General features: G+C 31.9%; 3 protein-coding genes across 18 annotated transcripts in view; 1 reads left to right on the forward strand and 2 right to left on the reverse strand.

Annotated features, from left to right (window-relative positions):
• LOC148624297 (striatin-3-like) overlaps positions 1-2,049 on the reverse strand; it is a 35,685-nt gene extending 33,636 nt beyond the window's left edge. For all 5 annotated transcript variants that reach the window (XM_088566974.1, XM_088566976.1, XM_088566972.1 and 2 more), the window contains exon 1: positions 1,781-2,049. In XM_088566974.1, coding sequence (XP_088423100.1) covers positions 1,781-1,984 — 204 coding nt within the window. In that variant the 5' untranslated portion in view covers positions 1,985-2,049. The remainder of the gene's footprint in view (positions 1-1,780) is intronic.
• Positions 2,045-11,609, forward strand: LOC148624298 (AP-4 complex subunit sigma-1-like). Of its 9 annotated transcripts, none has more exons than XM_088566984.1 (7): positions 2,099-2,169; positions 2,469-2,953; positions 3,704-3,842; positions 4,551-4,637; positions 9,947-10,015; positions 10,319-10,330; positions 10,828-11,609. In XM_088566984.1, the coding sequence occupies exons 3-7, from the start codon at positions 3,708-3,710 to the stop codon at positions 10,951-10,953; spliced, it is 429 nt and encodes a 142-aa protein (XP_088423110.1). In that variant the 5' UTR covers positions 2,099-2,169; positions 2,469-2,953; positions 3,704-3,707; the 3' UTR covers positions 10,954-11,609. The 9 variants fall into 9 exon arrangements, with proteins under 9 accessions (XP_088423112.1, XP_088423110.1, XP_088423114.1 ...); XM_088566988.1 differs by having other exon boundaries at positions 2,106-2,169; positions 2,720-2,953; XM_088566986.1 differs by lacking the exon at positions 2,469-2,953 and having other exon boundaries at positions 2,045-2,169.
• Positions 11,610-14,086: 2,477 nt separating this feature from the next.
• The window catches only part of LOC148624299 (E3 ubiquitin-protein ligase UBR2-like), a 52,743-nt gene continuing 41,585 nt past the window's right edge, over positions 14,087-25,244 (reverse strand). For all 4 annotated transcript variants that reach the window (XM_088566968.1, XM_088566967.1, XM_088566970.1 and 1 more), the window contains 11 exons: positions 24,678-24,738; positions 24,212-24,299; positions 23,903-24,055; positions 22,868-23,098; positions 21,058-21,133; positions 20,558-20,691; positions 19,927-20,035; positions 19,187-19,324; positions 18,048-18,218; positions 17,079-17,180; positions 14,087-16,708 (listed from right to left, as the gene is read on the reverse strand). In XM_088566968.1, the coding sequence (XP_088423094.1) occupies positions 16,567-16,708; positions 17,079-17,180; positions 18,048-18,218; positions 19,187-19,324; positions 19,927-20,035; positions 20,558-20,691; positions 21,058-21,133; positions 22,868-23,098; positions 23,903-24,055; positions 24,212-24,299; positions 24,678-24,738 (1,405 nt within the window). In that variant the 3' untranslated portion in view covers positions 14,087-16,566. The remainder of the gene's footprint in view (positions 16,709-17,078; positions 17,181-18,047; positions 18,219-19,186; positions 19,325-19,926; positions 20,036-20,557; positions 20,692-21,057; positions 21,134-22,867; positions 23,099-23,902; positions 24,056-24,211; positions 24,300-24,677; positions 24,739-25,244) is intronic.

Genomic DNA, 25,244 nt, shown 5'->3' on the forward strand with positions numbered 1-25,244 from the left:
CTACAAAATTTAGTTAGACTTCATTCTGAATTATAAGCTAAATTTCAGGTTTGTGGGTCCAATTAGAGTACAGTGGATTCCGCTTAATTGTATAGCCTATTTGCCAGTAAAAATTATGCAAATAACCGGGCTATTCTTATAACCGAAATTACGATTTTACCGGAAGTGTGAGTTCAGGTAAGACGACGATACTGTGGATCAACCAGGGATATCACTGTTCAACATTTCTGATCTGGTATTTAACTGTTATAGACCTTCTCACTGTATTGTTCTTTTATCAATAAATAATATATATTGTGTTTGTCTTGTTTATTGACCTTTTTTACGTTGTGTGTATTAATAAGTAAAACCACGTGTTTCTCATCTATAAATAGTCAAGTAATTTCCTGACCTTTCTACGAAAGAAATTCCCACATTTCATATTTCAGCCAGGATTCAGTGTAATATTCATCAATGTTTGCAGTTTGTGGGCTTTTTGTATGCCTAGTAACCCAAGCTCACTCAAAACTGTTCAGCTCATTAAAGAAAATTAAATTTACATGGATAATCATTTGTAGTCGGAAGAATTTAAATAGGGACAAAAAATACCCCAAGCCGAACCTCAAGCCGCATCATAAGGTGATGTTCGGCATGTCGCCAGAAGTCATTGTTCACCTAGGTGCTTATTTATTTTAATGTAATTAGAAATCATTTATATTGTCTTTTATGTCCATTATTTTTTTAATCCATTATTAACACCTCCTGATTGATGATAATCTAGTTTTTACAACAATAGATATGAATGTTGGCTCCTAAAATAAAAGTATATCCCCCCCAAAAAAAAAATTCACATCGATAGTACTCCGTGAAAACCTTTTATGCCATTAAGCGGCGTCCGCTCCCGGTGTCATGTAAGGCAACATGAAAGTAAGAAACAGACTATAACTCATCTCATATTCAAACTGAGGCACATGATTGACTTTCAATATAAACAAAAGTGCGGCACCCAAGTGAAACGAAACTCTAAAACTTTTGGCTGTGTCTGCTGAAATATGGCAGTAAACATCATAACCCAAGGTGATTCAAAGAGAAAAATGTATATAGAATTAAGCCCCTACCTTGTTTGAGTGTGCCCAGTGAAGAATGTGATCTAAAACATTCTGTTCCGAGGTGAAGTAAAATTTTCCAATTTTCCATAATGAAATTTGAGGCGTGGATAAGGGATTCAGTGGGCAGCCAAATCAGAAAATAGCTCCGGACACTGAATCCCTAAAGAGATTACATGTACTTTAAGTAGCTTTTATGTTTATCCTCCTGCTTTTTTATGTATTGTATGTGAGTGTCTTGTTTGTTTGTAGTATGTTTTGTTATTTATGTTGGTAACAAGCTGTACAGAACATGTGTTTGCATTTATATACCAGCATATTTAATATAAAGTTTCTGTCTGTATATGATCTGTTATTCATCATATCTAGTGCCAGTGCTACATGTACATGTCAGCTCAATTTGGAGGGTCATGATCATAAGGTAACAATCTGTAGATGTATACACATGCCTATAAAGTGGAACTATAATATATGGTCGAAACGTTAGATTTTGATGCTGGCAATTAATATGACTATGAGGGAACAGCAAATGTCAAAACAGACTCAAGTCCGCCATATTGAATCTCACATCAAAATGGCGTCAGGTACTATAGTATATGGTAGCTTTTAGTCAACAAGGTGTTATTCAATAATAGATAGGCGATAGCAAAAATATTTCATCAAATTATAGGTCTTTGGTTCATCATAATGCTCACTTGTAGCTCGGCACGTTCAACTTCCCACTGAGATCGCTCCATCTCGAAACGGGACCATTCTGTTTGCAAAAAGTGCAATATCCCAGGCATTGAATATTGCGGTCTCTGAATAGACTCTTCTTGTTGCTTAGTCATCATGCCTATAGCTCCAGAAACTGGGCCAAGTTGCCCACCGTTTTGCGGTCCTTCACTATCGTTTAACATAATTATCAAAAGATCGCCATTTTCTTCATTTTTATTATTGCAGGTGGCGCTTCAGCTGTCAGTGACGCAAAGTTCTTTCGGAACGATCGATTTTTCTTCACTTCACACGATAATGTTATTTCTAAAAATAGCATAGCACCCACCTAGAAATCCTAGTTCTCTCGGCCTCTCCACCGACAGGAAAGGTATCAGTGCTTCAGATCATAGCAAGGATTTTTTACTGTTGGAAGAGACAGTTTATAGGCAAATTATACTACTGAGATTTCACTTACTTGTGATTTGGTTGGCAAACAATCTATCGAATGGCTTGGGACATAGAACTTTAAATCAGTTTTGAGTAGCAGTCTTTGTAAGAGTCATGCAAATTCTGTAATATGTGATACACTCTAAAAAAGGCTACACATTTTTATTTTTGTTATTTAATTGCCTTACAGGTCTATATGATGAAATGTATAATTATTCATTCCAATCTGTCTGCTTTTAGGAGATAATCCACATTGAAAATCCAACAGTTTAGGATTGAACCCTGTGCTGCTCTGTGATAAGCCAGCAACAAAACGATTCAGCTAAAGAATTAATCTTAGCGAAGTCAATTAAATGGCTATTTTAATCTCACTACCTACTACAAGGCAGGTAGGCCGTCCTGTCATTCTTCCCCCACCTCAAAAGTCGTCATACCATGTATGACTCTTAAAAGCTAGCTCATTAGGTACACAAATCCTTTGGGTTTTTTAGTTGGATGCCATATGTAACCAGAAAACCTGGTTTTAGTTGCAAAGTTATACTTTCGGCACAGAGGATCAAACCTTACACCACTTGGTGACAAGCCAGTGACACACGGATTCGGCTGAAGAATTCAGCCTTAAGCAAAGTCAATTTACTGGCTATTTAAAACTCACTACCTACTACAACTCAGGTAGGCCATTCTGCCACAGATTATGCATTTGGAGCAGAATTGTCTGAAATAGGGTATGATTTAATAAAAAGTTATTTTGTAAAAGTTATTTAAAGAAAATGATATGGGCATCAAGGGTAGTATACAATATTTTTTATTTTATCTGAAAAAGTTGTATAGCAAGATTTATTATCCACATATTAATTTATGCATCATTAGAATGTTTCTCTGTTAAAGGGTCTCTTCTTTTCACCCATTTGTCTATCATGGGGTATATAGATCCATCTAAAACTGTCTGGAATGGGGTCAGGGTTTTGATCTACCATAAGAACACCCTTGTCAATTTTCTAACCAGGAGCTCCCCACCTCCCATGCCAGACCTTAATAAAATTTCATCAGACTGACAGATTGATTCCCTTGATAAGTGGGAGATATAATGAATAACTATTGGTAACCTTCTTACATGATGCAAACGTTTAAACATTGTATGAAAATAGTTCCAATCCCTCTTTGATTTTTAGAGTTTACATTCAAAGTATGGACAGTCATTGATATACTTTTTTTTATAGGAATCTGTCAGTCCATCCATCTGTTTGTTTGTTGGTCTGTCCTCATAACCTGGAAACCCAACTCTCCCTAAACCTTGCAAGGGATTTTGATGAAATTTCAGATTACCTAGTGGACTATCTTTTTAATCTTTGCTTCACCACATTATGTGTAAATTATTTAGAAATTATATGCTCTATCACTACCATGACTGCATACACATCTGTTGAATATTAAACATTGAAATTATGGTGTTAGTTACAATTATTTTTTTTTAGGATAATGATAAAATTCATACTGATCTTCAACAATAGTGGAAAGCTGAGGATAGTAAGATTTTATGACATTCTTCCAGAATCAGAAAGACTCGCCACACAAAATGATGTCTCATCATTGTGTTTATCCTATTCTAAACAGGTATTAAAAACAGTTTATATATATATATACATGTATATAAGATCAGGTAAACAATCAATCATATTTTTTTTCAACACATTATTTAAATTTGCTTTATTTAGTGCCATTGATGGTGACTTTTAAAACAAACTGAAATGACATTGTCACAATGTTTACAATGTAAATGAATTGATACTTATTTTTTATGCATTTTAGTTGTTTGGCAGTTTACACTCTTCTCTAGCATATGTACTCCATAAATGATTTATTGTTGCTTTTTTTTTCTGGAAAAGTAAAATATTTGCTTGTATAAATTAGTTGACTTATAGTATTCTTTTTATATGACTGCAAAAAATCCCTGCCTGCATTTTTCAATTACATGAAGATAACAGACCAAATATTTTTGGCCTGATTTTGAAATATTTTTTTTTATTTACAAATTTTTTGCAATACGGTGTCCAAACCAGTTGTAAGTCACTATACTTAAGTGTGTCAAAAACTGATATTGTCCCAACTGTTCAGGGTTTGACCACTGTGGTTGTATCATGTTGTGCTCTGTGGAGCTTTTTGTTTGTGTATGGAGTATGTTTGTTAAAAGAGAATTAGAATGAAGAAACATAGTTTGGTGTTATATGCATTAGACTTTTGGTATTATAAGACTTTATATTTTGGATAACATTTGTACAAGTATAATAAATATAAAATTGACAATTTTCCTTTGAATTTTAGGAAGGCTTCATAAATTTTAAAGATTACACTGTGGTATTTCGTCAGTATGGAAACTTGGTGTTATCTGTGGGGATAACAGAAGATGAGGTTTTTATTTTTATAAGACCACACAAAATTTGCGGTTGTGTATTGGTATAGTGCTGTTGTCAATGTCATCATTGTTGTCATCTATAGGAACTTGGTTTTAGTGCCATAATTTGAGTATTAGTTTGCTGATCTTTATAAAATTTTATTACAAGGTTCTAAATTATGAAAAGAAGGTAGCTATTGATTTTGGGAGTTATAGCCCCTACTGTTTTAGAATAAGGGGCATAAAAGGGGCTTAAAACAAGCATTTCTTAGAATTTAACTATATAACTCCAGTAGAAGCTTAGGAATGTTTATGATTTTATTCCATAATTGTGTTTTTCAATCAAATTTCAGATACCTCTTATGGTTTTTGAGTTATGAAAAATCAACTTTTATTTTTGGTTCATTTTTTAAAATATTTTTTATTGGATTTCTTATTAATGTTCCTGCCTGCAATGTTCAATTTTTTATTTCGTTCATTAAAGTATGGGTAAGAAAAAGGTGAATTTTCAGAATTTCAATATCAAAGTGTAATAACTTGTATTCCAAAAGAGGGGAAAGACAGAAGGTATCTATTGAATTGGCGTCCAATAAGTCTTATGAACGTTGATACGAAAATAGCTTCTGCAGTAATTGCCAATAGGTTGAAAGTGGTACTTCCAGATGTAATAAGTGATACTCAGAAAGGGTTTATTAAGGGTCGATTCATTGGAGAAAATACAAGGTTGCTTTACGATCTTATGCATTATTTAGAAGAAAATGATTTAGAAGGTATGTTGTTAATTATTGATTTTGAAAAGGCTTTTGATGCTGTTGAATTCGATTTTATTATTACTGCATTACAGTTTTAATTTTGGTCCATCTATATGTCCATGGTTTCAAACTTTTTATAAAAATGCCAAAAGTTGTGTTATTAATAATGGATATCTGTCATCTTTCTTTAATCTGCAAAGAGGCTGTCGTCAGGGTGATCCGCTGTCACCGTACTTATTTATAATAGGTGTTGAACTTCTATCACTGAAATTAAAATCAAATCAAAGAGTGAAAGGTATTGTTGTTAATAACTGTGAATCACTTATAAGTCAATATGCTGACGATACATTTTTAACTCTAGATGGTACTGAAATATCACTCAGAGAATCCTTAAAAACATTTGAAAATTTTTATTATGTATCAGGATTAAAAATGAACAAGTCCAAAACCAGTGCAGTATGGATAGGTAGTAAAAGATATTCTGATCGTATTATATGTGCAGAGGAACAATTGAATTGGACACACTCAAATTTTAAATTTTGGGAATTAATTTTTCTTTATGTATGGAATCTATGATTGATATTAATTTCTAACAACAAAAAATTATTGATATCAGCAAACTTTTGAAAAGTTGGCAACACAGGAAGTTGACCCTTCTAGGAAAGATTACTGTTATTAAATCTTTGGCACTTCCAAAGATTATACATCTACTTACATCATTGCCAAACCTTAAAGTCACCATGTTGAATGAAATAAATAAATTGTTTTATAATTTCATTTGGGATGGAAAGACTGAGAAAATTAAAAGAAACACATTAATTGGAAATTTCTGTGACGGTGGTCTGAAAATGATACACCTTGAGTCTTTTAGTACATATCTAAAAATGAGTTGGATTAAAAGACTTTTTACAGATGAGCTTGGTATTTGGCAAAAAATTGCCGACAACCAACTTCAAAAGGTTGGGGGTGTTCGACTATTTAATTTGCAGAAGGAAAAACTTCGAGAAGTTGGTAATAAAATTACCAACCCTTTTTGGCGAGATGTGGTTAAGGGTTTACATGATATCAAATCATCAAACTGTACAAATGTGCATGATATTTTAAGTTTAGATATTTTGAATTTTGCATCTCTTGATGATTTCCCTTATTTTATCAAATGGAAATCAAAAGGGGTGACAAATTTAAAAGATTTGATAGACAAGCATACAAAAACATTTTATACTTTTGATAGGATAGGTCAGCTTTGTAATACTAAAAATTTTATTAAATATTATAGTCTTCTCTCTTGCATTCCACCTGATTTAAAAAATCAGTTGAAAGAAGGGTTGCAGGGAATGACTATGTATGATTTTGAAAATTTTACTGTGTATAACAAATTTATTACAAATTTACAGACATGTAAAAGTATTAAATTTGTTTATAAGGATTTGGTTAAAAGTATTTTTGTTTTGCCTAATCCTAAAATTGAGGCATGGCAAGAAAAGGTAAATATGGAAAGATTTGAATGGAGGAATTTTTTTCTAACTTTACAAAAATGTTGTAAGAATTCCTACCTTAAAACTTTCCAATACAAATTATTACACAGAATACTTCCTACAAATACTTTTTTGTTTAAAATAGGTTTTGTCAACTCTAAGGTTTGCACTTTTTGTAAAAATCATGATGAAACTATTGAGCATGTTTTCTATGAGTGTTGCCATATTCAGGCTTTTTTACATGAATTTTTCGTTCGACTGAAAAGAGTTTTTCACGACATTAATATAGATAAGAAAAACATACTGCTTGGTTATCTAGAATATTCATCATTGTTAAATTTGCTTGTTATTATTGTTAAGAATTATATTTATAAGTGTAAATTGGATGAAAAACTTCCAAATATAAGTGGTGTAAAGCAAAAAATTTTACATTATAAAAGTCTAGATATGTATAATGGAACACAAAATAATGTTATACATAAAACACAGCTATTCTGGGCCCCATGTGATCAGATTTTTCAATAATTTTCAAATAATATAAAAAATTAATAGAAAAAGGAGCAAACTTTTTTATATATACTATCTGGGTGCAACTGTGCGAGAGTGTGCAATGAGAATTACAAAGAAAGTAGAAAGGAGTAATGAATGAATATTAAAATAAAAGGATTAATGATATTGTATATAGTTGAAGCAAGGAAAAGAGAGTGAATGGACATTTTTTTTAATTGATATATAGAAGGATTTATTTCAAAAACATTATATACTTAATATTTTGAATTGAATGATCTAACTTATATTTCTTGTAAAAAATAGTCAGTGTGTTTTCTTTATATATTTCAATTTAATACTCCTGTACACCCTAGTCAGGTGGTGCTGTAAGGGTCTCTGTAAAAGCCTGACTATTAAAAAAAAAAAAAAAAAAAAAAAAAAAAAAAATGTTCAATGAGATTTCTGTTGTCTTTAAGGTTTTTGAGTTATAAGGGGTCAAAAGGGCCACATCCCAAAAAAATTGACTTTATTTTTTGGTCTGATTTTGAAAATTTTTAATTGAAGTTCATGTTTGTACTGTGTTGTGTCCAAACCAGTTGTTGTGTCCAAATTGAATTGTTAATCCCTGTGCTTAAATGTGTTAAAAACTAATGTGTTTACACTTGCCCTAACTGTTCAGGTTCAACCACTGTGGTCGTATCATGCTGCATTCCACAAAGCTTTTTATTACTTCAAATCTAAGTGCATAAATCTGTCATAATTTACCAGTAGTGGTACATTATATGATATACTTAGTTATATAATAAGTTAAGTGGTTTGAGATATTTATGTGATGTTTTCTGCATCTGTTGATTGTGATATTTGAATTTGGGATTCTTCCAATAGTTTTTATGGGGCTATCTCTGATGTATGTATTATGCTACACTTTTGTCTGTCCATCCATTTATCTGTCCACATGGCGTAGGGTGACTCATTGCAGGATTGTTATGAAACTTAATGGGGGTATTAGATAACCATGTTGGGATGTGCAAATTGTAGGGAATTTATGCTTGTAGAAATGACGGCTCTTGGACTGTTCAGCAAAATTGTCTGCAACTCCTCTTTAGTCTTGTAAGGGTCAATGTTTAGTTAGATCTGTTTTTTTTCTATGTTATGGCCCCAGTTGTTTGGATACTTTTGAAATATTTTGAGATATTGATTTTATATATGATTTATAGTTATAGTCATTTCTAGATAAAGTACATATTCAGTAGAAATTGATGTTCTATCAAATTGTTTTAAATGTAATTGTTGCCAGTATAATTTGTTTTTATTAGGATTCTGCCACCAAAAGTGGTGGATGCCCTATAGTGAAAAGTCTCCATCCATCCGCAACAGATGGTATCCAGGTTATAACTTTTTTGTCTTTTGAAGAAGGCTTTCAATATTTGACATGTGGGTAGATCAGCTCAAGATGATGTGTCGTTTACCACAGATGGTGACCTTTTATGTTGAAGTAATACCACAAGGTCAAATTTGTGATTTTTGCATACAAATTTGTGTCCAGGTTGCAACTTTTTTGTCTTTTGAAGTAGGCTTTTGATATTTGGCATGAAGTTAGATCAGATCAGGATTATGTGTCCCATACCATGATTAGTGACCTTTGATCTTGAACTTTTTTGTATAGGTCAACTTAATAATTTTTGCATAACTGATTTGTGTTTGGGCTGTAATGAGATTTGTATGATAATTTGAATTTGTTTTTCCTTACTGATATACAGGATTTTTACTACAGTGGGACCCACAGAGATGGATTCTATCGCAATGATATCTAAATTAATTCATATTGGGCTTATGATCATCTCTTGATAAGTTATGGATTCAGTTAAACTCTTTTTCTTTGTTGTAATTTTCAAGTGTTAACTTTTTTTTATTTTGGGGGTGGGGGGAGATGTCTTATTTGTTGATTTGATATTTGTAAGTTAATATAGTGATAATATCTAGATTAGTAATTAAGTTTCAATTGTGGTTTGACCCATAAGTTCCTGACGTAGTTGTAGTTATGACCTTAGACTTTATTGAGTAATAGGATTTGTAAGTCTTTTCATGTGACTCCATCATTTCATGAGAATGGGTCCTAGTCTACCATTTAAATACATGGAGGTTTGTCATTTAAAGAGCATTGAGTTCAGTGTAAAAGTAAAACATCTTTTTGTGTAAAAAAAAAGATAAAATTACAAAGATCTAGTTCTACATGATAAAGGTGTTAAGAAAAAGCATAAAATAGAAGATTTGGAATTGTAATACAGTGTTTTGAGATCCTGGAAGTAAACAGTAAAATATAGATCTGCTTGGTTTTCAATGTGCCCTACATTGGAAATTTTGGTAAGGAAAATGAAACTAGAATGAGACTTACATACCCTATTTCTGCCAGCTTTGACTAAACAAACTGTTCTTTTTTAATTAAAGTTTCAGATGTCTTGAAGTTGTCTGAAATTTTGACTTGTTATGTGGTTAGTATATTGTAATTGTATATGGATAGTGCAATTATCACAAGATATTTGTGGTATAAAATGAATTCATTTTGATTTTTGTAGCCTGTTTGATAAACACATACAAATTTTTTTCCAGAATGAGCTCTCTGTTATGGAACTTTTGCAGAATTTACTTGAAATCTTGATGAAGTGTCTTCCTAAAGTGGTAAGTTTTATTCATAAAAAACTAAAATAATGTTTTAAAAAACAAGATTTGTTTGTGTTCCATTTGTATTGTGATAACTACAGTATTAAATCTCATTTCAATATTGACATTGAATAGAAGCAGAAAGTACATATTTCACATTAAAAAATACAGTATTACCTATAAAATTTTTCTTTAATGAAAGTAATGGTACATTAAGTACTTTTTGTTATGTGTATCTTTACTTTATACAATGTTTCTAGTCTATGACAAGATGATTATGTGATTCATATACCAGTGATGAATTATTAATGTTTATTTCAGTCAGAGGCTGATGTATCTTTTACTTCTTACAATGCTCTAAAATGATGGTAGGATAGGATTGTCACCATTATGAATTCTGTTGTCCTCTTTCAAAACATTCTTTTCTATTAAGAAGGAATTTTCTTTATTTATTTTGATAATTAGTTATTTTACTTTGATTACAAATTTTCATTTGTCTGATATGACTCACATTTTGGTTAATTTAAAACCTTAAATTAAAGGTTGCTTGCTAAGGCCTTATAAAAGTAAAATCCCAGCATATTTCATTTTAGGTGTAGCATTCATCATACACAGTATATTTAATTGAGTAACCTGTAGACTGGGTACACACTGCCATTCTTACCTTTAGAAAAATAATGTAATGCACAGCAAATAAGATTCTACATTTAAATATAGTTTTATTAAACAAAACAGTTGGCAATTGAACACCGTGTTAAACCTATTACACGTTTGATCCAGAAAAGTAAGTTATTATCAGATTGAATGTTAATCCTTAATTCAGTTAACAGATAATACTAAATATTGACAAGGTTTATATGATATTGGATGAGATGATAACAGAGGGTTATATAGCAGAAACCAACCAAGCCAGGATACTAGCTCCTTTACAGCTTCTTGAGACAATCAGGAAATAAAGACCAATAAAAAACTAATTCTGAATCCTAGCTCTTTAACAGCTACTAAAGATCAAGTTTTATGCAGGAACTTATCAAAGACACTTGTCACCTGGAAACCAAGTGAAACATTCCAGAAACAAAGTTGGTAAACAACTGTCAATTTAAGCAGAGTGAATGATAATGAAAACTTCTGCATTAATGATTCATGAAAATGTTGGATTGATCTGGACAGCTGTCATTAATAACCTGAAAACAAGGGAACAGCTTGTTTACCACATGCTGTTATAAAGGAAAGGAAAAAAGAAGAAAGTTTGAGGGTATTTGAAAAGTTGGAATATTTGTATCACTATCTATATAATTGTTCCTCAATGAATACAAGGTTGATCCGCCTTTTACAGTTATATATCTAGTCTCTGCCTTATAAATTTCTGACAACAAACCCATGCTAAAAAATGAACTTACCAGTATACAGCAATCATTGGCATGTTAGCCAAATTCTACATACCCACCAGCATTTTTACAAGCCATGGCTATCAGGGTGGTGTCAAACTCGAAGACTGTTCAATATCAGTTGCATTAGAAGTCATTTCTTGTTCATAAATTTTCATAACTTACCAACATAATTATGTATACTGCCTCAAATAGTCTTTATACATAAAAAATTAATACAATCATTTTCCTTTGTTTTTCCTTTTTTCGTCTGTCTTTTAAGATGGGATGTATTATGCAATACCTGTGACCGTCTGTCCATACATCTTTCTGTCTCTTGCTCACACTATAGACAATTACTCAAAAAAAGCTGCTACCAATTTTTGTGAAACTTTGATGGTTTGCTTCTTTCTACCCCTGTCTACCCTGGACTTGACTTTATGAGCAACTCGGCGGGTGTTTCTAGAAAAACAGAGGACGCTTACCCATCTGGTGCACCTGGTCCATGCTCCCAGTTTTTAGTGGAATCCGAGTTGCTCATTTGCTTTTGTTACTTTGTATGTATGATTTTAGTCACTTTATGTTCTTTGTTGTGTATGTCTGGTCTTTGTCCCTGGATTTCATTCTTTTGATAACCGCTACAACCTTGGTTCCCATGATTTCTCTTTAAACACACGCATGATATATACAGAGGGTTCAAAAACAGTATGAGCTCAGGTGTGTAAAATATGGCAAGCTTCTATCAATTTTTTTACCCACTCTGTAATACGTTAACAAATTGTAATTTATTTCGGCAAAATTGAGGCATAGGGGAAAGAAAAAAAAACCTTACACGGATACATTTGGATATCCTTGATATCTTGTAACCATTTCAATACCCAAACTGATTTGAATAATTACATTATCTTAAATTAACTTAACATAAAGACCATTCTTGTGCAAATGGAAGTTTGGGTTTGACCGCCATTTTTAAAAGTGGCATCTATCTTTTAAAAATGGCTAAATCTAAGTGGCTTACGATTTCATTTGAAAGACCATATATTGAGGAATATGTGTGCAAAATTTGGTGCTTGTATTGTAATTTGAAATATTTTGTCAGATTCCCGCTTCACTAAATAGTTTTCAAGATATTGGCTGAAAAGCTGTAAAAGAACTTCATTTTTCACATTTGGCAGGCCTTATAATAAGAATCATTATGGCAATTGAAAGAATTTGGCTAAACCTAAAGGTTTTGGAAATATATGAGAAAAACATCTGACTGAATTTTTTGTTCTATTTTAATTAACATGTTTTTCCCCAGATAAAAAATTCTGCATCAGTTTGATTCTTATCAGTGGCGGATCCAGTTTTTTAGGTAAAGGGGGTGGGGCAAAAAAATTTCTTGACAGGATCACCGGTAAGGATCATGAATTGAGTGTTTTTCATGGTTTAACACACAAAAGTTTCAAAAACTTTTTTTTTCTTTGGGACCAGACCTACTGGTTTTGGGGATACAAGCGAAAAACTTCTCTCTGACCTCTATGTTCTATTTTCAGTAACAGCCACCATGTTTTTCAAAGGATAAAAAATTCGCACATCACTTCTATGCAAAATATCCTATGTAACATTCAAAGTTCAAATTAGTCAAGTAATGTCAGAAGAGAAGATTTTTGAAAGAAATAGATAATATTAAATTTAGTTTGGTTTTAACAAAGATTTACCTTACTAATACAGTCTACCTCACAAGCGTCTATGGTTGACACTGTCCATTGTAAAATTACATGTTATCAACAATTTTATGCGTAAATAACAAGAGGCTCCCAGGAGCCTGAATCGCTCACCTGTTAAAATTTTGTCTTTTTAAGGGCCATAAATTTAACAAGGAGTTGTCCAACAATTCTGACTCAATTAGACCGGTAGAATATATTATAAGGATCATTTCTTCAACTGAAAGTTTCCATAAATCATGGTTTTCAAGATATTGGGTGAAAACTAAATTAAAACCATCATTTTTCACCTTTCTAGGGCAATTATTCTTACAAGGAGTTGGCTGACAACTTTGATCCCCGCAATTAAAATAATTTGGCTATACCTAACAGTTTTGGAGATATATGCGAAAAACTACTGTCTGACCCCTATGTTCTACTTTTTTTTTTGTAACAGTGGCCATGTTTTTTGCCGGATTAAGAATCCCAACATTTCTATGCAGGATACCCCAAGAAATTCATACAAATTTTGGTTTCAGTTGGTCCAGTAGTGTCAGAGGAGAGGATTTTTTAAAGAATTAACAATACAAATAGCCAAAAAAGGTCGAAAGCACTAACTTCAACATGGCTTAACTGATTAAAACGCAAATTTGACCACAGATAGATCTCATCATGCTGAACACTTTTACCCAGTCAGAATTATGCTAAACCTAACAGCATTGGAGATATATGCGAAAAACTATTGTCTGACCACCTTGATCTATTTCAAGTAACAGCAGCCATGTTTTTGGACAGATCAAAAATCTAAACACAACTTTTGTGCAAAATACCCCAAGGAACATTTGTGCAAAGTTTCATATAATTCCGCTCAGTAGTTTCGGAGGAAAAGATTTTTGAAAAATTGTTAATGGACGACGGACGACGGATGCCAATTGATGGCAATAGCTCACATAAAAAATGTCTTAAAAAATATATTGAGAAATTCTGTTGCAAATTATTTCAGATAACATTGTACTCGAGTAAAAGATAATCCAATACACAGTAACTAAAGCATTTTATGGAAATATGCAGTTCTTTATTGATAAAAGGAAAACATTGACACTGTTGTTAGAGTCAACAAATAATGAATAAATAACAATACACAGCACTAACTATAAGACAATGTAATGAAAATAATTGGTAAATTTTTAACACAGGTACGTACTGTAATGCATATTATAAACATTTTATTTTTTTAAATACCACATAAACTGAACACATATTTAAAGGTGTAAATCAAAGCAAAAACTTTTGAAAGAAAAAAAAATGGCTTAAATAAAACATAAGTGTGAATATAAAATTTTAAATTCATATTATAAGTATTTTGTAAATCTTGCCTCTATTAAAAACATATTATATCAACTTAATAATTCATTTGAAAAATGTTCTATTTTTAAAACCCAAGTACAAATTTTTATAATGAAATTGAGGTTTTTCTAAATTTTTTCCACAGCCCAATTTTGACAAATCAGATTTCTAAAATTTGAAGATCTGAGGGGAAAAAAATCTAGGATATAAAAGATTTTTTTAACCCAGGAAACTACTTTCAGCACTTCCAGTCAAACATGTACCAAATAAATACAGGCTATTGTCAAATTCATACAGAAAATATCAAAAATATTGTAACTTTATCAGCATGGATAATGACTCCACTTGAGAGACATATTGAGCATACTGTTAAATACACATGTATTACACTCTAACAATCCTTAAAACATCCTATTTGAAAGGAATATAGAATTAACAAAATTCCTGAGAGAAAGTTACATGTAATTTAAATGTAAAACAAAAAAAAACCACACACACAAAGAATGAATAAAAAATATAATAACATATTTTAAACAGCAATAAGTCATGGATGAATATAACTCTGTTGTAATCACTCCAATTGTAGTTTGTGTCAGATGGTACTAAAAGGCAAAACAAATATATTGTGCAACTGGAATAGACAGTGTTTTGGTGCTCAACTACAAGCACTAAGCATTATAATATACTGAATACATTTGCACATGAGAATTGGAAAACAAATTCTGGTCTAGAGGTGATGTATCCCAGATAAAGGGTAATCTTTATCTGGGTGGTTCATCATTCATCCAATTATTGTGTGGGGACAGAGGAAATTCTCCACTTTAAAGTTTAGATTTCTGAAAGAAGTATATTTACTAATCTAGTTGCAACTGTATTGAACAGCTGTTCTGTTACCCCTGAAGCTCTGTCTATACCCATTTTTTTTAATAAAGTTTTATATATCAATTTGACACTAGATGAGCTGATACTAAATATACTTTTAAATACTTGAAACAATAGTATATGGCTTGAACTATAATAGAATAAAGATAATTTTACCAAAGAAGATTGCCCACTGTCGGAGTTTGTTTTGCATGAAAAAGACATTGGTTAAAGGTACTTATTTTGCTTCCATATGAAAGCTATGCACATATAATCTCAAACATAATTTTTTTCAGTGCAGCATCCAGTGAAAATCACTTAAAGCAAATTTATATGAATTTTGTTTAGTAAACACCAAAGTTCTTGCAGTGTACTAATTTTAAATATATTCATGTTGCACAAAAAAGCACATATTACACAGTAGGTAATGAAATAATTATATCATCAAATTCTTTAACATCATCATCTAAGTGAGAGTTGACATGTAAGTGCACACAATGGTACTGGTAAGAAATGACCAAGTGATACATCATGGTTGACTTAATGAAATTATTAGGGAAACAAATTCCCACAATTTTTTTTTTGGCACCAAGCTTTTAGAATTTATGAAACTTACTCTCTGAAAAGAAAGAAAACAAAAATCACAATCAGCTATTTGTTTACATTGATCTACCTTAAAGCAGATTCTGAATTTAAACCATAACTTTCACCAGAATGGAGATCATTGGTAACAATTTGCTTTATAGAACATGCAAGACTTTTAGATAGGGTTTCTTCAAAATGAAATTTAGAATACATATGGGTAGGATTGCTTTACCATAAGACACCTTCAAAAACATTAAGTAATAAGATAGTATTCTTAGTTGCTGACATTTTTCAACTAATGATATGTATTTTTTGTTTCATAAATTGAGTAAAATTTTAAAGATCACAAAACTGAATATTATATTATTCCCAGTAGTAAATTCTCCAGCATACAGTACTAAAGATACAGTGCTGAATGTAAAAGGCACCGAAAATCAGTCTTGAAGTGTGAAGGGTACATGCATGCTAAAAGTAGAGCCAACTCAATAATGTAACTATCTAAATCCTAAAAATCTAGATAAATAGTTTTGAATGAGATTTAAAACACTTCTTAAATGCACATAGAAAGAGAAAATCTTAGAGTTTCCTAGTTCATTGAATCTAGGCCACAAAATCAGTGTGAATAGAAATGACTTCTGCAAAACATTAACGATAAAAACCAACAGAACTGCTGTTTGAGTACCACAAATATAATTAAGGTGTTTTAAACTGGTCTAGTATTTTATCATAGATGTTGCCAATCAAATGTTAACAAATTTGTGTTGGTTTCCATGCTGTGTGCTATGGTCTCTGGTAAACTGTGGTTAAACCATAGCTTCTCCAAGTTTTTGTAACTGTCAGCACATAAGTGAAGAGGATTACCTCGTCTGGAAAAGTAAAAAAAAAAAATCTATGTACACTTAGTCTTCAATAAAATTAAGCCAAGAAACCAAAGATTTAATCAATGTAAAAACTGATAATGGCATTTTCATCATAGCCTTTTGAAATCAAATTCTGAATGACAAGGGCTCATACAGAATCCAGGTTAGAGTGAAATACATGCTTAACAGGGTAAGGCAAAAATTCTTTTAAGGTACACATCTGTAATTGAAATCAAGAATATGAAGCAAGATCTCATGCAAAGTTTTTTTTCTCCATTTTTGTGAAACCCTATAATGGGTCTGTAACCTCTATCAGTATACTGGTAAAATCTTTGCCCAATTAGAGCTTGATTGTTAAATTTCCATCATTACCGACCTAAGTCCCTGATCTGTTTCACCATAGCTATCAAAATAAGGTGGAGGAACAAAGCATCCTTTAGATTTACCAGTCAAGAGCAACACCTGACATTCTCTTACCCTGAAAAATATATCAATACAGATTTTCATATCTATAAAAGAAGTATATTATAATATTATGTTCTAAATCACAAGACATAGAAAATAAACATTACATACAATATGTGTAGGAACCACTATGTGTATCACATCAATACCACCTGTATCACTACAAGAGACTATGTAGTGTCAAGATCTAGTACATTAAGTTTGGTTCTACAAAAACACTTAATATAACAATTAACTGTATGTAATAAGTTAATCTCAAACTGAACAATCACAAAATGCAAGACCATAAAAATTCTAATGATTTATATTTGAATAAGTAGTTTTTAATAAAAATTTACTTGATACCACATCACTTGGAGTATATACCACAGTTTTATACATTCAAATGGCAATAAACCTTGAGCTGACAAAGGTAGAATTTGTATCACAAATATAACATTTAGTATCACCTATGTGATGGGAGAAAGTGTGTATTTTACGAATTTTGACAACATAAAGGCTGAATTATAGTGTAATTGTAAATAATACCTATTAACACAGGATGTAAAGTTTTGTCTATTGGTGACCTATACAATTTAAGGTAAAAGCGACAAAGCAAACCAAATAAAAAAAGATCTAAGTTGATTTATTTTCATCAAGTGTTTTAGGTCTGATAAGTGATTAATTGCATTATCAAGGACGATTTTCTTCTGTTTTTAGCGGATTTCCGCAATTTCAAATCAGGACTTTACTGTACGATTCTCTTTTTACGTATATTTACTTCAGATTTTGCCAATTTCCGCTTTGTTTGTTGATCTCTTAAAATCATTCCTGCTATGAGGCCATCTTCTAACAGAAAGACTATCTATGAATCAACAAATTATAAATCACTTGTACAAACCTTAGGAAAATGCCAACACCAGCTCCACATTTATATGAATGCTCTGTAGCAGCTCCAACCTTGACGCCATCTAACTCAGTCTGACAACAGTAACTCTGAGAACACAACATCTGTCCACAAACCAAACACATTGTAGGTGCTCTTGTATCATCGCCGTTAGATTTCGGACACCTGTGGTAAAAATAAAGTTCAAAACAACACGAAATACTGTGAGCAAACTCACAAAAAAGATACACCTCATGCAACATCCTTAGGTAATTTTTTTCTCCCTAGCATATCTGTATTGGATGCCTATCCTTTTTTATAAAGTTTCATCAAACTCCATAGGGGGGATTAAGGAGGTACATATTTTGCACTTATAAAAACACTTAAGTTGGATTATCTGCCCTTGAAAGCATCTGACATTATTTATCTTTAGTCATGCACATGTATATGCAATATCAAACCTTATAAAGTTATATAAAAATCCATCTAGTGATTTTGAAGGAGTTTTGGGTAAGAGATTTAAATGAACAGATAGAGGGGCAAACATGATAGAAAACAGATTAATAAAAGCTTTGAGCTTGTTTCTGAATCCTAATTGTTAATTTATGTAAATTAATAGTATATTTTGTATGTTTTCATGAATAAATATTGTTTACACTAAACATGGTGATTCCTATATACCCCCTGAAATTTTGATTGCAAGGGGTATAATAAAACAATGAACTAGGCAATCCATACTCAATTTTCTATAAATAATTTCAACATCAAAGAAGTAACACTATGCTATGCTTTGGAACAGTAAATTATGCAAATTGATAGATTGATTGACTTTGGTTTTATGTACTATGGCAGATATTTAAGGAATTTCTAGAGGAGAATGGTTTATCAATGGAACAGATTATGCATTGTACTAGTTTGACATGTAGGCTAGATTTATAACTTGCTAGCTCACTCACAGAAGCAATAGCCCACAGGTATGCCTGTCATCTAACTTGGACACATTGTTCTGACTAAAGCAACCAGTTGTCACTATATTCCCTAAATGCTATGTACTTGCTGGAAAAGCAGTGATTTCCAATTTAATAGGTCTTTGGTATAACTCGACCACAGATCAAACCAACAACCTCTTGACCACTAAAGTGCTTATAACTTACGTGAATGTTGAGTCTCTGTTGATTAGCTCACTGTAGTCATCTGGTAAAGGTACTAGTCTATTTATTGGCAGTGGATAATTGATTACCTTATCTATACTGGCTGAGAATCTGTCCTTCAGCAAGCTATTGCTACACCATCTGAGAACATAAGTCTAAATCTTACAAACATCGTACCACAAATTACAATAACCTCTGTGAGGTGGACTACCTTGACGTAATTTGAAAATTTGAATCCTTAATAAAGTTATAAAGTAACCAGAAGTTCAAATTTAAATTATACCATTATTGGTGAAGATTGCCTCTAGAAACAAAGTAATGCTGTAGATCTATTGTTTTAATCATTCAAAGAGATATAAAAATGACACAATAATTGGAAAGACATTCTTTGATGAAAAACATGTTTTCAAAGTGGACTTCCACAAAAAATTTGAGAGTCTTTATACATCTGAGTCCACCATAGGTCTTGGTATAGAATGATGTCAATGATTGTCTGAAGTTTAAGAACATTTGCATATACAGTCTGAAGAAAATTGAACAAATAACAAACATAGAAAATCAAAAGAGAGCCTCCAGCATATTTGAATATAATGTTTGAAGTAAAAGGGCAACAATGACTGATATAAGCTTACTTATACCTTTTATCCAAATGAGCAAAATTAATATGATTTTCTTCAAGTTCAAAGCAAAATCATGTGTAATTAAAAAAAATGTTTATAATAAACAGTAGTTTGTTACCTCACCTCATAACAAGAGTCTGAATTATATCTCCTTGTGTTTCAAATAGACTTGATAACTGTGATGATACTCCTAAGAATTTGCATAAGGGTTTGAACTCATCACATTCAGGTTCTGCAAAGGAAATAATTAAACAAATTAAAATGAATTATGGTACAAACAACAATAAAATCCAATGTCCTGGAAGCCAAAAAAAGGACACAAACTTAAGATATAGTTACAAATAGACTCTCATTGAGTAATTTTAATACAAAAGATGAAGGGTTATTGCAGTCAGCTTATAGTACAAAATTATGAACCTGTCAAAATATTTTCAAACTGATGCAAACTGTAGCCAAATATTCCATATACCGGTAGTTCTTTATAGAAGAATGGGAATCAAAATTTATTGTGTCAAACTGAAATCAGAAAACAACAGCAAACTATGTCAACATCACTTTATAAAACTATAACATGCATATATTTTGACATCTGAGTTTATAATTTTTTATATAAAATATACTTTTTTTAAAGAATTCAAAATATCCCAGTAAGTGAAGCAGCATTACCCTGAGATGATTGTAGATTATGTACTTTCTGCTAAAAAGTCTAATGCTGACAGTAAAACTGACAATAACTCTTAAAACTATTAATTACCTTGTAGAACACCAGGGGCAGGAACATCAGTTATATAGTGAAATAATAATGCAGCACATCGAAGGAAAGGGAGACAACCTTCATGAATCATCTGTGTCACTTGCCATGGCTGAAGATTACTTGGAGTCTGTAATCTATAACAATTATCAAAGTAACTCTTTGAAGTTTACATCTCAAATGAATTTTCATCTTAAATAAATAATTAAACAATACAAAAAACAAAACAAAAATGTGTAAACACAACATTGATGTGAAGCTTCAAACCACTTTTTATATTATAAACATGAAATGACATCTCCTTTCAACAGCTCATATCGTAAAGATCATGTGTACCCAGATTAACTAAGCTATTAACTAAAACTAAACAGTTTCAAATAAAGTATTTAAAGTGGAAAGTTTGAATGTGAATGCACTATAAATATGTTCTATGTATCACTTTACACAGCCGTCTGTAGTTGGAATGTGAATGCACTATAAATTTGTTCTTTGTATCAACTTACCCAGCCATCTGTCTGACACTTGTATAAATTTCAAAGAGTTTCTTGGAATCAGCATCTGATTCTATTTCCATTGCACCTAAAACATTACAGATCACTTGAAGAAAGAATTGCATAAGCAACTACCTAAACTTCCATCTGTAGATAGGACAGACATAAAAGGTAATTACAGTACTGGTATGCAAAATTAATGTTACATCATATCAGGAGAGAACATCCAGAACTGAAAATCATGAAGTATACAAGGAACATGAAAAGAGGGGATATGACAGAGAGAGAATATGGCCATATCTCAATTGAAGTTTGTTTTTGTCTACAAAAGTTTCAACTACCCCCTGTTTTAAAGTTCAAAGGGGTATTACTCCCACAAAATTAAGTGGATCATTAATCCAAAGTAATATACACAAATCCTTATCATGTCTGGTGCAGTAGTTTCCCAGGAGTTGTAGAAGTGTGACAGATGGATATACAGGACAAAAACAATATATCTCTCCACCACGGTGAGGTAAACATAATCATATATAGTTCTTTCAAATTACTTTACTTCTAGTTTATTATGCACTCAACAGAATGTTTCAACCATAATTTAACTAGAAAAACTGAGCAAAGCTCACTAGGTGATACCTCCACTTCCCTCCATACCCCATAAGTAATTACCGTAATTCTTTCAGATGGAAAAATAAAATAAAAGGTGCACAATAGCATCATGTAATAAAGAATCTGTAAAAAATTCATTGAATTCCATACAGCAGTTTCAGAGGAGTTGCGGATTAGTATAAGGTACCCCCATGGCCTACAAATGATAAAGTCCATAACCCAAAAAGTAATTCAGATGGGAAAACAAAACAATAGGTGCACAATGGCATCATGTAATAAAGTATCCAAGAAAGTTTCATCAAATTCTATTGTGAGGTTTCAGAGGAGTTGCAGATTAGAAGAGGGTCCTCCTTGGCTGACAAATTACAAAGTCCATATTTTGCAGCAGGAAACTCCAAAAATGGTTCGGATGGAAAAACAAAATAGAAGGTGCACTGTGGCATTGTGTAATAAAGAATCTGTGAAAGTTTCATTAAATTCATTTTGGAGGTTTCAGAGGAGTTGTGGATTAAAGCAGGGGACAGATGAAGGGAAGAATGGATAGACACCATGATCACTATATACCTCCTGCTTTTCAATGGGGGTATAATAAAGCAAATAAGAAGTGTGTAATATACCATCATGTCAGTAACATCAAGACAATTTAGTTTTCAATTAAAAAAAAACCTTTATATCAAAGCTAAACCAAATAAAGTAACATGCAGGTTGTCAGCCTGTATATTTATCTAATATATATCACAAACAATCACTATATCTACATTAGCCTCAGGGAGGTCTGAATCCCCCATCTGGGCCTAACATGTGGTCCCAACAAGAATATAACACCAGTAACAAATGCATGAAGTGGAATAATTTTGCTAAAATCCTCCACAGTAAATCTATTGATAATTTCTCATGATCTGTTATTTTTTAGAATTATTAACCAAATTGTGCAATGATCAATGATCGTTAATTTTTACAGAAAGAGAACTAAAACTCCTAAAATTCATTGTTGAAAGACTTTCTTGATAAAATCGATGCACTTACAGTTCTGTAGAATCTACCTGTTAGCAGTTTCTTTGAGTTACTATTTCAAGATACGAGACAAAACAGTTTGAAAGACAGACAGATGCCAAGTGATGGCATAAGCTCACATGGACATTTGGTACAGGAGACCTAACGCACATACATTTATTCCATCTCTAATCTAGTCCCTATAGCTCTCTATGATAGTTACCTTGTGTAGAAATATCACAAACTATCATAATCTGAACTAAATGAGCAGTCAACACAAGCTCAAAGGCATGGTGGTTATTTATTCCTCCTGTTGGAATAATGGATAGTGGTGACCTTTGACCTTCCACATGTAATGAAGGCAAAGTCATTGTCAGCAGTGTCAAGTAATGGAAGAAATCTACATCCATAATACACAAATTATCTGAGCTCTGTGTTGTATCCAACATCAAAACTGAAATAAGATATATATACAGTAAATTATCAAATAAATCATGACGGGTATTAGGCTGTACAAGTCTGCATAAATATTTCAAAATTGTTAAGAAAATGGTCCTAAAAAAGTTTCATCAAATTCCATTCAGTGGTTCAAGAGGAGTTGTAGATAAGAACTGGGAACAGACTAATAGATGGGGTACATTAATGACTTTCAATGTGACATGTACATTGTTACACAGAAAAGCCTTCATTTTGTGGTATGAAAGCTTGTAGAAGAATTTCATAGAGAATTTTGTTTTTTACTTCTTTTTGGCCCTAATTCATAAACAATTCAAGTCACAACCTTTAAAATCAAACCCATCCTTTCTATTGTGGTATGGAACCTTAAAATACATATCCAACAAGATCAATTCACCTAAACTCAAGCTATTGTCCAGACTTCAAACAACATCATGATACCATTACATGACCACATTTTTTTTGGAAAACAGAAGCAGTGCTGAAATTTTTTTTGTGTTTATTATTAGTTTCACTTCATTTGTTTTGGGGGCTTTTTATATAAATGGTATGGGTTTTGCCCCTGATTGAAGACCATAGGGTGACCTGTAGAAGTTTAATTATTTGTTACTTGGTATTTGGTGAACGACTGTCTCATTGGCAATCATACCACATCTCCTATTTTTATATTTGGATATGGTAATACATTTTTGTAACTAAGAAATAATACAGATTTTTCAATCAATCAACATGTAAACATAGATTGACAACATTAATACATGTACTATCATTATAAGCACTTCAGATTATCATTATTACTTACAAGACAGTACTTTAAGACAGTGTTTTTTGACAAGATCAGAGTTGATCACCTGACCACAAACAGCAGCAAATCGTACCAGTGCAGCTAGACAATCTGACTGACGAGTTGACAATGATCCAAACAATGGTTTCTGTTCATGTCTTAGCATTTGCTCTAAACGAATAACAATAAATTACAAAGTTAATTTTACTTCCTGCTTTAACACTGGTGTCACATTGATAAAGTGAAATCTACTAATCAATAAGTTAATAAAGTAATAAGATCAACCATTAATGGACTAAATCTTTTCATTACTTGCGCAAAACTTACCAATAGCCTGAATAGTAAAGGCACATGTATTCCATGCCATGAGAGGTACTCTTGGATTGCTTTCATCAGGTTCTACTGCTAAACCAAACTACCAATAAATAAAGTAAATATATGTACAATACCCCATCTTCTTAATAAAGGACAATAAACAAAACAGGATTTTGATGAGTATGACCAACACAAAGTGTCTAGATGTGCCAGTTCAAAACAAATGTCACAGCTTCACATCTTGAACCCTGAAAAATGTATGATTACCATATCAAAACTTGACAGATCCCTAAATTTAGACCCTGATATAATAACAAATAGATTTTGTACACTGTAAAATGATTTAAAGGCCACAAAAGATGATGATATAGTTAAGACAATAAACCTACAAATTTCAATGTTATCTGTTGTTGTTAGATTTTTCAAATGTAAGTTTGAAATTTTTTCTGGTTTCTGATTATATGATATGATAACTTACTGAATAGGAGTCTGAGGAAAACTTCTTAATCATGTCCTTCATACTATCCGAGAACTGACTACTGAAATAAAATAAATACCCATATAAATTAATAATATTCTTGGAACAGGTAAATAACAAAAAACAAGTCTAGAATGCTACCTACAGTTTAATGTATATCAACCCAACTCTGATGATTGAAAAGAGAACTTTGTATCCACAGCACAAGAAAAGCCCATGTAACAGAGAGTAGAAAAAGCAGCACACATGATACAAACTATTATACTGCAGCACCATACTTTTCAACTCACTGAAATGAAGAATTTAAAAACTGATGAATATTTACTGGACAGATCTATATCCTTACATACACATGCAGTTTAACAGCAGTCTTAATGTGTTGGCTTCTTTAGGCAAGGAAATAAAAACAAGATGCTACATGTAGCCACAGCAGAAAAAAAACTGAAGGGCAAAAGCCCCATAACTCCTTTAAAATTTGTTGAAACAAAATTGTGGGGTAATAAAATCAACTACATATAGTGACTATCTATCCTACAAATTTTGAACAAAATCGGTTAGTTTCCGAGG

Source organism: Perna viridis, chromosome 2, assembly GCF_037379345.1.
Source record: "Perna viridis isolate PV_CMFRI_1.1 ecotype Kerala chromosome 2, ASM3737934v1, whole genome shotgun sequence".
Lineage (NCBI taxonomy): Eukaryota > Metazoa > Mollusca > Bivalvia > Mytilida > Mytilidae > Perna > Perna viridis.

Excerpts from the sequence above, each read along its gene's own strand:
- LOC148624298 (XM_088566986.1), top strand. The coding sequence starts at position 3,708 with ATGATAAAATTCATACTGATCTTCAACAATAGTGGAAAGCTGAGGATA. Across the intron at positions 3,843-4,550 it reads GTTTATCCTATTCTAAACAG|GAAGGCTTCATAAATTTTAA; the intron begins GTATTAAAAACA and ends TTTGAATTTTAG. Across the intron at positions 4,638-9,946 it reads TGGGGATAACAGAAGATGAG|AATGAGCTCTCTGTTATGGA; the intron begins GTTTTTATTTTT and ends ATTTTTTTCCAG.